This window comes from Kogia breviceps, chromosome 10 (genome assembly GCF_026419965.1).
Source record: "Kogia breviceps isolate mKogBre1 chromosome 10, mKogBre1 haplotype 1, whole genome shotgun sequence".
Lineage (NCBI taxonomy): Eukaryota > Metazoa > Chordata > Mammalia > Artiodactyla > Physeteridae > Kogia > Kogia breviceps.
The window spans coordinates 16,546,875-16,562,892 of record NC_081319.1 but is presented as its reverse complement, the minus strand read 5'-3'; the positions used below and the strand labels follow the sequence as shown (position 1 = coordinate 16,562,892).

At 39.1% G+C, this 16,018-nt stretch overlaps 1 protein-coding gene across 2 annotated transcripts in view; it reads right to left on the bottom strand.

Annotated features, from left to right (window-relative positions):
• Window positions 1-16,018, bottom strand: part of CNTN3 (contactin 3) — a 245,037-nt gene that overhangs the window by 205,415 nt on the left and 23,604 nt on the right. For both annotated transcript variants that reach the window (XM_059075925.2, XM_059075926.2), the window contains exon 2: window positions 7,136-7,262. In XM_059075925.2, the coding sequence (XP_058931908.1) occupies window positions 7,136-7,262 (127 nt within the window). The remainder of the gene's footprint in view (window positions 1-7,135; window positions 7,263-16,018) is intronic.

Genomic DNA, 16,018 nt, shown 5'->3' with positions numbered 1-16,018 from the left:
TTTCATCTTAGCAAATGATGGGCATTTTTAACCCTTTAAAAAGTTGGAAAAAATCCTTCCCATTTAAAAAAGTTATTAATATTTCTTCAGGGTAACCTCTTTCAGCATCGTCAGCAATTACAATGAGACTGAATACTAATTAACCTTTAAATACAGGCTTTGGGGCTCAGGCGGGAAGATGCAAAAGAAAGAATAAAATTCTCAATTAAACCCTAAAACAAGTAATTTCTCTTGAGAATTTCTGAACTTTTGGATTTCTAATATGGCCAATTAAGAGTTCTTTTTACCCAGTGGGATAATAACAAAGACAAGATTTCTCATCAGAGAAGTTTGCCTCAGTCTATAAGACAAGCTCTAGGCTTTCAAAGGACATTCTTTTATAAGACTCATAGACTTTATTCTGAAACTTGGGAAATGTGTTTGGACAGCTTTTAATTTACAGCTTCACACGAACCACTAATTTTCCTCCTTGATATCCTTCTTTTCCCCCTCTCTCTCTCGCTCTCTCTCTCTCTCTCTCTCTCTCTCTGTTTCTATCTATGTGCTTAGATTTATAAATACTTTAAAAAGGTATCCTTTCTCTGACTTTATGTAAAAAAAAAAAAGAAAAAAAAACCCATGTTATTTATTTATCTCCTCAAAGTCATTACCTATTTACACTATTTATCTGTAATTTTTAAAGGACAGCAAAAAATAAGAACAAGCAAGTATATTTTCTTCTGGAACAATTAAAGAATAATGCAGAATATTACCTGGACTACTAAAATCAAAAGCTAGGGAAAAAATCAGGCCACAAATGAAGGTGTTATCTAGGTAGACACGGTCATGATTACAACCCACATCATCTATATTCCCATTAACACAATCTATTACTTATACAGATACCATGAATAACAGGGAGTTGTTGCTTATTATAGGAAAGCCTAATATTTTTACAATGAAAAGAGGTTGTCTAGTGCTTTTTCAATGTCTCAATTTCTTTTTTTAAAAAAAAATTATTTATTTTTGGCTGCATTGGGTCTTTGTTGCTGCGTGCCAGCTTTCTCTAGTTGCAGTAAGCTGGGGCCATTCTTCGTTGTGGTGCGTGGGCTTCTCATTGCGGTGGCTTCTCTTGCTGAGGAGCATGGGCTCTAGGCATGCAGGCTTCAGTAGTTGTGGCATGCAGGCTCAGTAGTTGTGGCTCGCGGGCTCTGAGCGCAGGCTCAGTAGTTGTAGCACACAGGCTCAGTTGCTCCACAGCATGTGGGATCTTCCTGGACCAGGGCTCAAACCCGTGTCCCCCGCATTGGCAGGCAGATTCGTAACCACTGTGCCACCAGGGAAGCCCCCAAGGTCTCAATTTCTAATGACTATAATGTGAAATTTTATCCTGGTTAGAATTCTTTTTTTATTTGTTTTTGAATTTTATTTTATTTATTTTTTTATACAGCAGGTTCTTATTAGTTAACCATTTTATATATATTAGTGTATATATGTCAATCCCAATCTCCCAATTCATCCCACCACCACCACCTTATCCCCCTGCCACTTCCCCCCTTGGTGTCCATACGTTTGTTCTCTATATCTGTGTCTCTATTTCTGCCCTGCAAACTGGTTCATCTGTACCATTTTTCTAGGTTCCACCTACATGCGATAATATACGATATTTGTTTTTCTCTTTCAGACTTAATTCACTCTATATGACAGTCTCTAGATTGAATGGATAAAGAAGATGTGGTACGTATATACAATGGAATATTACTCAGCCATAAAGAGGAACAATTGGGTCATTTGTAGAGACGTGGATGAATACTGGTTAGAATTCTTAGCTTTAGAAAATCTTTCGAGCTATAATGAAAGTGTCTGCTCTATTTTCCTATAAACCAAATATTTTAAAATAACTAGCATGTACAATTTCTTCATTTATCAGACTTAAAACCGATAAGTCTATTTCAGTCACACATCTCCTAATCTCAGATACAGATTTTTTTAGAATTTCAACATATAATATCTCAGGACATGTAACAAATCATTAAAAGTATGGTGCAAAAGGCAGAATTTTATCAACATTTTATACATGTTATCAGTATATTTAAACAAATACATTATGTTTACACAATGGCATCGTGTAAATACCTGGTATCACTTTAAATGTATTAATCTGGAATTTAAAAAAATACCTGATATATAAAGAAATAATTACAACAAAAGGCTGTTTCTGGATTTCTAAGCTCAGGTTTTCTTGCTGTTTGATTAAACTTTACAAACATAATTAATCTATTCATTTAGAAATAAACTGCTGTATGACTCTATCTTGTATCTTGACAATTTTGCAGCTGAACACATTTATCACCAAATTATTCTCAAGATAGATGCCAGGAAATAACTTTACTGACAACAACAACAAAAAAAACCCAGCCCACACATGAGTCATTTACATGGATTCTTTATAATATTCACAGTTGTATCTAAAAGGATAATCTTCCATTTCAGGGACAAACAAACAGATATATTTAGGAAGTATTAGAATGGCCTACAAAAATGCCAGGAATTAATGTTTCCAGGATAATGTCTTGTTAAGTGGATCTGTTCATCTTCCCCCAAAAGAAGAAAATATTTTCAGCTTTTGTATGTGTTACGTCTGGTTAATTGAACTGGCTCATAAAACACAGCTTCTTGTTTTTTTAATCATGTTAGGGACCTTCCCTGCTGGTCCAGTGGTTAAGACTCCACACTTCCAATGCAGGGGGCGTGGGTTCAATCCCTAGTCGGGAAAATAAGATCCCACAGGCCGCACAGTGCGGCCAAAAAAATAAAGTCATGTTATACTTTTCTTATTTCTGTAGGTTAAGGAAGAGGCAGACAGAAAACTTTGTATCACCTCTATCAATTCTAACCAGTAACCTGGAATCTTTACATTTATTTTGTTGAAAACACACAACAGGTGCTCAATAAATATGTTGTTTAATACTGTTGAAAGAAACTGACCTTGATTACTTCCAGATGCAAAAATACAAAGGTCTAGCTTCTAGCCTAATGCTGACTCAGTTTAACGATGACTGTTTGTTTCTATTATCTACATGGGTCAAGCAAACAATAGAAGATCTACTCGAAACATTTAGAACTTCATTAATAAAGGCTGAAGTCTGCTTGTTCTGCAGGTTATAGAAAAGGTTTTGCCAAGCCAACTAATACTGTAAACAGTGTTTGAGACAAATGCTCACAGTACTCAAAAGAGCATGTTGTTTTCAAGGTGCCTCAAGCATTTTCTCGTAACCATTTATACGAAAGCAGCATATGCTATTTATAAATAATTCATCTCTTCATTAAAGTGGCCCCCCTGAGCACCCCTAAAAGTAAAAATCGTTAATCTTGTATTATTTAATAAAGTAAATATCCATCCCATCCAAATAATCCACCATCATCTCCCAAATGTTAATATTTTTATCTTACAGTGATGGGAGTTCACTTTTTTTCTTTTTTCCCTATACCTTTCTGTGCTGTTTGAAAGTTTTCAGTGAACAAGTTATTATTTATATAATCTGAGATATATACTTTCACATGAAAAAATATAATAAATTTATTTTCTCTTCAAGAATAATTAAAATGACTTCAGTAGGAATGCATTTTATTCTTCTCTGCTTTTTTCTTTTTTTTAAATTAACTTTTATTGGAGTATAGTTGATTTACAATGTTGTGTTAGTTTCTGCTGTACAACAAAGTGAATCAGCTACACGTATACACATATCCCCTCTTTTTTGGATTTCCTTCCCATTTAGGTCACCACAGAGCACTGAGTAGAGTTCCCTGGGCTATACAGTAAGTTCTCATTAGTTATCTATTTTATACATAGTATCAATAGTGTAGAGATTGCAATCCCAATCTCCCAAATCATCCCACCCCCAAATTTACCATTTTAACCATTTTAGGTGCACAATTCAGTGACATTAAGTACATTCACACATGGTTGTGCAACCATCACCACCATCCAGCTCCAGAACTTTTTTCTTCTTCCAAAACGGAATCTCTGTACCCATTCAACAATAACTCCTCATTCCTCCCTTCCTCCACCCCCTGGCAACCACCATTCTACTTTTTGTCTCCATGAATGGACTACTCTGGATACCTCATATAAGTGGAATCATACAGTATTTGTCCTTTTGTGACTAGCTTATTTCACTTAGTATAACTTCTTCAAGTCTCATCTATGTTGTAGCATGTGTCAAATTTTCCTTCCTTTTTAAGGCTGAATAATAATCCATTGTATGTAGAGTACACATTTTGTTTATATATTCGTCGGTTGATGAACACTTGGGTTGCTTCCACCTTTTGGCTATTTTGAATAATGCTGCTATGAATATGTGTGTATAAATATTTGAGTTTCCATTTTCAGTTCTTTGTTTATAATTAATTTATTTTTATTATTTATTTTTTTATTTTTGGCTGCATTGAGTCTTTGTTGCTGTGCACAGGCTTTCTCTAGTTGCAGCAAGTGGGGGCTACTCTTTATTGCAGTGCGCAGGCTTCTCATTGCGGGGCTTCTCTTGTTGCGGAGAGTGGGCTCTAGGCACGCAGGCTTCAGTAGTTGTGGCACGTGGGCTCAGTAGTTGTGGCTCGTGGGCTCTAGAGCGCAAGCTCAGTAGTTGTGGCGCACAGGCTTAGTTGCTCTGCGGCTGCTTTCAGTTCTTTTGGGCACATACCCAAAAGTGGAATTGCTGGATCATATGCTAATTTTCTTTTTAACTTTTTGATGAACCTCCATACTGTTTCCCATAGTGGCTGCACCATTTTACATTCCAATCAACAGTGCACAAGGGTCCCAATTTCTCCAGATCCTTGCCAATACTTGTTATTTACTTTTTAAAAAATATAAATTTATTTATTTTTGGCTGCTTTGGGTCTTCGTTGCTGCACGTGGGCTTTCTCTAGTTGTGGCAAGCGGGGGCTACTCATCGTTATGGTGTACAGGCTTCTCATTGAGGTGGCTTCTCACCTTGTGCAGTATGAGCTCTAGGTGCATGGGCTTCAGTAGTTGTGGCACGCGGGTTCAGCAGTTGTGGCGCATGGGCTTAGTTGCTCCACGGCATGTGGGATCTTCCCGGACCAGGGCTCAAACCCATGTCCCCTGCATGGGCAGGCGGATTCTTAACCACTGTGCCACCAGGGAAGCCCCTGTTATTTACTCTTTTTGTTTGCTCTTTTGCGTGCATGCGTGTGTGTGTGTGTGTGTGTGTGTGTGTGTGTGTGTGTGTGTGTTTTATAATAGCCACCCTACTGGGTATAGTTTTTTTTTGGTCTGTGTTGGGTCTTCGTTGCTATGTGTGGGCTTTCTCTAGTTGCAGTGAGCAGGGGCTACTCTTTGTTGCAGTGCAAGGACTTCTCATTGTAGTGGCTTCTCTTGTTGTGGAGCACAGGCTCTAGGAGCGCAGGCTTCAGTAGCTGTGGCTCACGGGCTCTACAGCGCAGGCTCAGTAGTTGTGGCGCACGGGCTTAGTTGCTCCGCAGCATGTGGGATCTTCCCGGACCAGGGCTCAAACCCGAGTCTCCTGCATTGGCAGGTGGATTCTTAACCACTGTGCCACCAGGGAAGTCCTGCCATTGATTTTTTTTTTTTTTTTTTTTTGTGGTATGCGGGCCTCCCACCGCTGTGGCCTCTCCCATTGCAGAGTGCAGGCTCCAGACTTGCAGGCTCAGCGGCCATGGTTCACGGGCCCAGCCGCTCCGCGGCATGTGGGATCTTCCCGGACTGGGGCACAAACCCGTGTCCCCAGCATCGGCAGGCGGACTCTCAACCACTGCGCCACCAGGGAAGCCCCTTGCCATTGATTTTTGAAGCCACCTTTCTTTCCTCCAATATGTAGACAGAACATATGGCAGATAGATGGCAAACATTCGAGCCATGTCTTCAGTGCCGTTGTAGATCTTTCTGGATTTCACCCCTCCCACTGGCATCGCCACCTGGACTAGAGCATGTTATGGTCCTGTGGATTCTTTTTTTTTTTTTTTTTTTTTAACATCTTTATTGGAGTATAATTGTTTTACAATAGTGTGTTAGTTTTCCCTCTACCACAAACTAAATCAGTTATACATACACACATGCTCCCACATCTCCTCCCTCTTGCATCACCCTCTCTCCCACCCTCCCTATCCTACCCCCCCAGGCGGTCACACAGCACAGAGGTGATCTCCCTGTGCTATGCAGCAGCTTCCCACCAGCTATCTAATTTACATTTGATAGTGTATATATGTCCCTGCCACTCCCCGACTTCGTCACAGCCCACCCCTCCCCCTCCCCATATCCTCAAGTCCATGCTCGAGTAAGTCTGTGTTTTATTCCCGTCCTACCACTAACCTCTTCATGACATTTTTTTCCCTTAGAGTCCATATATATGTGTTAGCATACGGTATTTGTTTTTCTCCTTCTGACTTACTTCACTCTGTATGACAGACTCCAGGTCCATCCACCTCATGATTCTGCTTTCTCTAGAAGCAGTCTGGTGAGATGGGGATCGGGGCAGTGAGGAATTAGAAGCAAAGGTTTTAACTCCCAGAACCTTGGCTAGATCACTTCTTTTCCTTCCCTAGAATATAAGTGGACTCATTTCTCCTCTCTCGCCTCGTATGAAGACTACCGACCCTCTCTAGATGAGCAAAGACAGCTTTGTTTGGTGGCGTGTGCCGTCAGGCCGTAGGGGTTCATACTCCTACTCCTATTCTTCTATGCTTAATAAACCTTCTAAAATATACTCAGTAAAATAGCAAAGGAAGGACAGATGCTGTTACCTTTTTCTCAAACTACGATTGCTACATACCTTTACAACACATCGAATTTCATCCCCATAATGGATGTGTTCCCAAGGACTACATGTAAATCCAAATCTATACATTGTTTTACCACAAATCAATGAAAATACATTGTTTATTTAAGAGACTCTACCATGTTTCTCTTTAATCAAGAAATCTTACTGTAAAGTGAATAATGAATCAAATATATATAATATGGAGCCAAATGTTTATGTATGAGCTCTGCTGAATACAGCAGACAACTATACCTGCATGTGTTATTTCTTACTGATAGCATAAATATACTGAAGCAAAAAAAGTTCACAATTGCCACATCTTTTCTTAATTTGGATTTTCAAACATTCCACTGTACCTGTAATGAGGTGAAGGGTTGCCTCGTGCTTCACAATTTAAAGTTATTTTTTTATCCTCTGAACCAACAGGAAAAATGCTGTTGCTGGGTTCTTTGATAAACACTGGGCCTTGTAAGAGCAGCTCACCTATATGGGTGGGAAAAATAATCGTAATAAGTAAAAGCTACTGTACAAGCCGCACTCTACAATTAAAGAAGAAAAGCAAGCAACTAGTGTCTGCCCTTTAAAAAAAAAAAAAAAAAAAAGGAAAGAAAAAGCAGGCTTTGCTTATTCCCTCATCCACAAAGATGCCCTGTAGGCACTGCTTTGTTTATAAGCATCACTTAAGCCATCTTTAACAGCCTAGTAACACTTCTAAGAGAATGAAAATTACTATCAAAACCAGTGCCATACTAATAAGATTACTTAAAAGAATAAATAAGGCTGTACTAATTACTTTTTGTAACATAAACTCTACCTAAATTATCGTTGATAAATTACCTAGTCTTGGAAGCCTTTCTGTCATAAGCCTCTTTATAAAACCAAAGCTGTACTGAAAATCAGTTGAATCCCTGAGTATTGTCTTTCTCATAAAACCCAACCATGCCTGCAAATCTGAATGCGGACAATGTTATTTTGCATTCTGACCTCAAAACACTCAATATTTGGTGGGATTTCCATTTTACTACTAGCAAATTGAAAAGAAGGATACAGCACTGAACAAGTGTCCTTTAAAAAGTGTTTCTACATTGGTTAAGAGAACTTGAACATTCTGAGAATTTCCACATACACACATACACACACACAATTTAAAACCTGTGTCTTTGTACTATAAATTTCAAAAGGAATGAGATAATGCCATCACCAAATGCTTATGCTACTGCAACTGTGTAATCATTACCAGAGCCTTTCTGAAAACAAACATATTCACAGGGGGAAAAAAAAAAAGCTCTTTTCTCTCCTATCTTGAAATGCTCAGTAAAGTTGCAGAGAATGAATAATCAGACTAAGAGACAAAGACAACCCATGAAGAGATGACAAAGAAAATGAGACGGAAAATAACCCCTGAAAGCCCGGAAACCATTTTGGCTACTTAACTAAGTAATAACATTACAACGTTAATAAAAATGTTTCCCATAATAACTGGAATAATAAAAAAACAAAATACTGAAAATAATCATTGAAATGATGAAAAAGCAGCAAAGCCACCACGCGAACCCCATGTGCCCACATCTTTTCATTAATCTCCACCCCGCTCTGCGAGGTAAGTACTGTAATTATTCCGAATGCACAGGAGAGTAGTGTTGAATCTAAGAGTGGTTAGGTGAAGTGAGCAAGTACACGCAGCTTTCCAGAATGTACACACTGGAGATTATCTGATTCCAGTCCATGTAGTGATACCCTCTGGACTTCCGCCCAGTGAATTTGGCCTTGCCAGTAATCTGGCCTTTGGGAGGTAATCTATGTCTTACCTGATAGGAATGCCTTGGTTTAGCGTGAGGGCTGGTCACCTGGGTCTGAGGGTGGAAGTGGCCACACCTGATAGTCCCGGATGGGGGCTGACCACACCAGAAAGACCAACCACACGACTGACAGTAGATCTGGTCACATGCGATGAGGTGACTTGGAAACTGCTCTCAACCCCACATGCAATCAATCAACCATGACTGCAGAATGAAGCTCCAGTAAACACTTGGGGTGCTGAGGTCTGACGAGCTTTCTGGTTGCCAATATTCCTCGTGTGCTGTCACACATCAACACCAGGATGGTAACACATCCTGGGGACAACAAAAGCTTAGCATTCAGGGCTCTTCTAGTGTCTGCCCTATGCTTCTCTTCCTTTGGCTGATTTTAATATGTACCTTTCCCGGTAATAAACCTTAATCACGAGTGTAACAGCTTTCAGTGACTCCTGTCAGTCCTTCTCGTGAATAACCGAACTCAGAATTCACAATTGACGATATAAATGAGGGTGGTCTGGGGACCCTGCACTCAAACTTCACAGTTTGGCCACCTCCGGGAAGCCTTCCACTGCAACATCACCATGCAGTTAACCCTTCCTACTGCCCACCATGATTTAACAAAGCAGTGGGCTAACCTCGGAAGTTCCTGGGTTTTGTTTTCATTTTTGTTTTTTGCTTTACAATGTTGTGTTACTTTCTGCGGTTTAACAAAATGAAATCAGCTCTACGTATACATATATCCCCATATCCCCTCCCTCTCACCCTCCCTATCCCACCCCTCTAGGTGGTCACAAAGCACCAAGCTGATCTCCCTGTGCTATGCGGCTGCTTCTCACTAGCTATCTATTTTACATTTGGTAGTGTATATATGTCCATGCCACAAGTCCCTGGTTTTTATTTACACATAAGGGGAAAATGTCACAAGGAGAAAGAGAATCTCACTTTTCCTTTGTGGAAAAGGACAACCTCCAGAAGAAAGGAATTTTGAAACAGCTACTAATCACATAGTCCCTAATCAAAAAAGAAGCAATGCTGTCATTTTCTTGAATTTTTTCCCTTTAAACAGTTTACTACATAAAAATAATTACAAAAATGACACTGTTTTATTAATTTGAATATACTTCTGTCTGTTACAGTGTCTGTAAATATTTGCAAAGAGGGTGAATTTTTCAAAGCATTTTTTCTAGTGCAATGGCTTCTGATTTATTTTCAGTGACTTACATATTTTATTCATTTAGGAGATGGTATAGCATCACTGTCCTGACAAACTCATGTACACAGGGCTTGAAAGCAATAATATTTTAACATAATGGCATAAACTTGAAACTAGCAGGTAAGTTGGGGAAGGAAACCAACAGAAGGAAAATTGGGTCTAGATAAGAAGGGGGTGATTTCAATGCAAAAGACAAAGAGAGGTGTTTTAAAAAATGTCCCACAAGTGACTACCATGAAAACCCAAACATCCATCATCATCCAATAAAAGTCAAATTCCCAAATGATGTTCCAATTCTTCTCTAGAGACTGCTATAAATTTTAGATGATGGTATTAAATACTTAGAAACAGTTTTTTCTGAGACCCTTTGGAAAGAGGGATGATGATAGCTCATTTGCTAACATTTCTGTGCCAGGCACTGCACTCAGCCATTTGTCAGCCTCATCTCCCTATTCCCAGGCTGCCTTTGGCCCATCCCCTACTTTCTGAGGCCCAGCTGCACTGCCACCCCTGTCTTCCCCTCTCAGACACGCTGAGCTTTGGGTTGACCTTCCTTCTTCCTGTGCTCTGGTTTCCTTTTGTCGTTCAGAACTCGGCATAACTCATCTTCTCAGCTTAAATGAGACCGCCCCTCCCCCCTCTAAGTCATAACTCACCCCTCCCTTCCACCACATATCAGCACATCTCACTGTCTCTCACTACCTGTAAACCGTATACACGTTTATGAGTGTTTGTTATTTATCTGTATCTAATTCATTGCTGCCTCCCCAACTCCTTGAACATGGCAGATATTCAATGTCTGTCTGCTGAATGCACAATTAAGATGAATGAAGAAATTCTTGCAATAACTCAATATAAGGCAGATATTAATTTACAGCTGCTGACTGATAAAGCTAAGATTTTAATTCCAGAGCTTATTTTCTCACCTGGTAGTTGTTTGGCCTCACCAGAAGAAATGAGACCCAGAGAGGTTAAATAACCAACCAAGGTCACACAGTGTTTTAGTGAGAGACCTGGGATCATACCCCAGTGGTCACAGTCTTGTTTTGTTTCTGTTTCCATTAAACCACACTGTTCTAAATATGCTCAAAGGTGAAAATTAACCATCAGTTTGCTTTTTCAACTTCAGTATTTCCTGATGACACTGGAGTTAACAGCCTGTGAGGCACATACCCGCCATTTCTCAAATTTAAGGCTCCTAAAGGCTTTTCAGACCATCAGCAGCCATACAAGAGGCTCCAATTGCTCCTAAAATTTAAGTACAAATTAATAATCAGGAACTTCCCTGGTGGCACAGTGGTTAAGAATCTGCCTGCCGATGCAGGGGACACGGGTTCGAGCCCTGGTCCGGGAAGATCCCACATGCCACAGAGCAACTAAGCCCGTGTGCCACAACTACTGAGCCTGCACTCTAGAGACCACAAGTCACAGCTACCGAAGCCCGTGTGCCACAACTACTGTAGCCCAGGCGCCTAGAGCCCATGCTCCGCAACAAGAGAAGCCACAGCAATGAGAAGCCCGCGCACTGCAACGAAGAGTGGCCCCTGCTCGCTGCAACTAGAGAAAGACTGCACAGCAATGAAGACCCAATGCAGCTAAAAATAAATAAATAAAATAAATAAATTTATAAAGAAAAAAATCAAACATGACAGGTTGGTCCATGCTTCATACTCAGAAAAGACACAAAGGCCACTCAATCTTGTTTCCCCAGAATAATATCGGTGATGAGAGATGCTGGGTTATAATGTTCTAGTCTCCTGCTAGCAATATAAGCTCAAAAGGAAAAGATTCTGAAGTCTTTGCTAACCTAAAGCAAATTATCCAACAGTTTCTTCAAAGCTAATTTTGATCCTCCAAAGGACAAAACCTTGACTATTCATACAGATATTCGTAACCAGAAAAAAGCAGCTTGGCTGAAAACAGAAGGGGGCCTCATGCCTAACTAAATGGATTCCGTGTAACATTTAGATTGATGCTAAACTTTACTTTTTGTGACGGGGGCATTTTTTTGATATGCTGGCCTGGCTCCTAAGCTCCACTTTAAGTTTACAACCTAAAATAAAGGGCATGTAACACTTCCGAACAGGACTAATAATTCCAAAGATCTAATCCTGAGGTGTTTTTTTTCCCCCTCCAAACACCCAGAGGCTACTAGTAATAACTCCCTTTGAATGTAAGTACAAGCTTTATGAGCTCCTAAGGTAATGTCACTAAAAGATCAAGCTGTGGCCAATCAATTCTAATGGTCGTACTCCACACAATCTCTATGAAGAATGACAGAGAGGAACAAAGGATTGCAGGCAGTTGCATTAATTTTACTAAAAGAAATAGAAGTCCTAAAATACTACAGTGTTACCTCTGAAATTCCTACAGAAAAGGAAAGCATACCCCATTTTCCCTTGCTGACTTACATCATAGCTACGTGACACAAAAAAGGAGGAAATGAAGAGGGTAAATCCAAAAAGAGAGCTAGGGTTGGTAGTGCTGTTTAAGGCAGAATGTAAAAGAAGGTGCTAGAAAGGAATATTCAATGTACTTAAAAGAGATACCTGACCCAAACAGAAGGATCTCTAGCCCAAGTTAGAGAAAGCAAAATAATATGCTGCCAGTGAGATGAGATCTAAATTCCAGGCCTTACTATTCCACAGGAAAGAAAATTTAAGATGGAAACACTCTGTAGCAGTGGGACTTCACCTTTGATTTTGGCATCGGCGGTCTATAGCTAGAAAATGCTTAAAAAAAAAAAGCAAGGGATGACTAAAATAAAATTCCATTTATATTCTTCCAATGTCAGGGGAGGCTGAAGAATTCAATCTTAAGATAATTCATTTCTTTAACAAATATTTGAAGGCCAGACACGCACACCATGTGCAAAACTAGCTGTGGCAGATACTGTCAGTTGTCTACACAGCAGTTCTTCCCTAATTGTTTTCCTTGCCTTCAGAACTTGCCTCTTCATCAGAGATGCTGAAAGCACCAGATATGTTACCTTTCCAGGACTCTTTGTAGTTTTTGACTGGAAAGCAGGGTAGACAAGGGAGATTGGGTTATGAGCCCAGTAACAGCCAAAAAGGGGTGTATTAGTGTGCTAGGTCTGCCACAAACTGGGTTGTTTAAGGAACAGAACTTAATTTGTCTCACAGTTTGGAGGCTACAATTCTCAAATCAAGGTGTGGGCATGGTTGATTTCTTCCGAGGGCTCTGAGGTGAGGATCTGTTCCAGGCTTATCTCCCTGGCTTAAAGGTGTCCTCTTCTCCCTGGGTCTCTTCACCTCATCTTCCCTCTCTGTGTGTCTCTATATCCAAATTTCCCCCCTTAATAAGGATACATCCATAACGGATTTGGGTCCACCCTGATTATCCAATCTTCACTAATTACATCTGCCATGACCCTGTGTCCAAATAAGGTCACATTCCGAGGTCCTGAGGGGTAGGGCTTCAACACACAAATATTGAGGGGATACATTTCAACGCATAACAAGAGGTAAAGGAAAATTTGCTAGAGGCTTCTAGGAAAGGGTCCTCACATCTTTGAGTTCTTGAACCAACACGAACCACATTAACTCTAAACATCATGTGTTGGAAAAATAAACCTCTGACTCATTGTTGTCACCTGCAGCTCAATCTGCTGTAACTCACATGCTAAAAAAAAAAAAAACAGGGAAAAGACAATATAGCATACTTTAGATGAGAAAGAACAATAAAACACGAGGAATCACTAATTCATCCATTTCCCACACCTGGAAATGTTATCAAGCAATTAGGTTAAAAGGAAAAATGCTGGAGTATGACATGTATCTGGAGTATGACAGCGTGACAGAGGGCATTAGAAAGTGATAAAATTCTTTAAATTGCTAAGTTAATAGTTTACTACTTGATTTGCTCAATCGTTACTTCATGCTTTGTCCATAAACAGAAATGGAGAAACTGCATGAGAAGCGGTATTCAATAGTTACGGAATTAGAACTAAAAGTGGCTGTTTAAGCTTTACAAGTACTAGAAATAAATGTTCACATAAATGAATGCTCCTCCCTAAAGTGGCAGATCCCTTTCAACGCGTGACAATTTTTTTTAAACCAAGAATTGTATTTTTCCTCTCACTGCAACCTGCCTACAAGAAACACAATAAAGCTCATACCCACACACGTTTACTTACCTAATAGTCATGTTTAAGGTTAAATATCTTGACTTTAGCACTTTAGTAAACCAATCACAGATTTTGATGAAAACTGTCGTATGTTTCCCTGGATGGATGAATATTCACTATGTAATATAGTTGAGCAAAATAAGAGAATTTGGGAATACTTCTGAGGGTAGCTAATATTGTATCTTGATGCTGTTAATCCAATGCCTATATTTCTGATTTGTGAAATATCTTTACATTTCAATGATAGGTTTAACCAATTTACAGTCATATTGCAGGAAATAATGTACTGGGGAGAAAACAAACTTAGAGGAGATGGGTTGAAGTCTTAGTAGATTAAAATGTTTTCATAATACTCTCTTTCTTTATTTAAATACATGTTATTGTCTTATGAATGTGAGTTGTAGCGCTTTTGAATCTCCGACATCTTTCCATAATACCCGGTCCATAATTATACCTTTCTTGCTAGATGGCTTAATAGCAACTCCACATGATAAAAAAATGTTACAGTACTATTGTTAGATGCAGTGTGACATGTGAACAATACACTCAGGAATACACAATCCATGACTCATTTATCTGAAAAGAAAAAAAACACTTATAACTCCATTTTCTATTATACTAACTTTTACTGAGTATCTCTGATGTGTGCAAATTCATAAGGTTCTCCCCAATCATACTGAATTGAAAACACTTCATTAATCAACACTTTTAAAAACATTTCTTTAGTATACTTCTCTCAAAGAATTTAATAGAGCTGGTTATATTTGTGGTTTCTATTCTTTACCAAAGAGATTGGGTCAAGGCTTCCTGGGCCCAAGCATGACTTTCTTCGTGTATTTCAGAAAGAACGTTTCGTATCAAACTCTAGTTGAGGGCTATTGTTTTCTATGAAAAAATAATTATACAATAAAGAATTCCTATGGTTGTAATGAAGAAGCCATTAAGAAGTAATGAGAACTGGTGATTGCATTTTGTAGTATTTTTGCAGCTGTAATCTCATAAAGTAGAAAAGAGCATACTCTTTTGCTGACTGCACCTCCATAAGCAGAAGCCAGCACTGTGTTTGTAAATGTCTAAGTATATGAAATACCATCTAGATCTCTCTTCCCACTTCTTTCCCCAAACAAGGATCCTGCTTTTATATTTCTAGACCACTGAGGGGAATTAAGCTGGGTTGTAGGGTAGGTATGGAGATCAAAGAGAGCAGGACAAAGGACAAACACTACCAAACCTGTATTTGGAACTATGGGTGTTGGTGGGGGAAAGTTTCTCAGAGTTGCAGAAACTTAAATAGTTCAATAATTTTTCAAATAATTTGATCCACAATTAAGATTTTTCATCATGATTTATTGTAGACACAGTGTGCATGTGTATACACACACATACAACTGATTTAAAAGTTTCTTGAAATAATACTAATTCTCACTGCATGCTGAATCATAACATTTTTTCTATTCTCTTCTATTCTATTCCATTTACTACCCCCAATTTAATAATCCATGGTCTAGAAGCATCCTTTCTTGTCCCCAGTGTCCTTGATTATTATTTTTTTTGGGGGGGTAGTGGAATTGTAGTGATTGCAAGGTACTTCTTTCATTTCCTTCACTTAAGAATGACACCAACCTTGGCAATGAAGGAAAAGAACCGACCACATTCAAAATGGTGGTTGCAAGATGCAGTGATGACAAGAGAGCCCTCTCCAAATCTGTTTAACAGCTACATCCTCCGTAGGCTTGGGGAGAACAAACAATATTGTGCACTGCTCCCAGCCTTGGCAATGAAGGAAACATATTTTATTCTGAGAAACAGTGTTCCTCAGTTCTGCATAATATGGAGCAAAATACCTCATCATAAATACTTCATAAACACAGGCACAGTCTCAAATGTCAACAAAGAAAAAATAAACACTGACCATCAGGCCCTACTCTGCATCTACCAAGTCACCTAACTCTAAGTGAATATTAAATAAACACTGAATAAAAAATGGTACCCATTTGAATGTTATTGCTTTCATTAATACTGACATGGATTATAAATAATAATCCTGAGGGCTGGTGAGGATGAGTTACATCTCTCTATA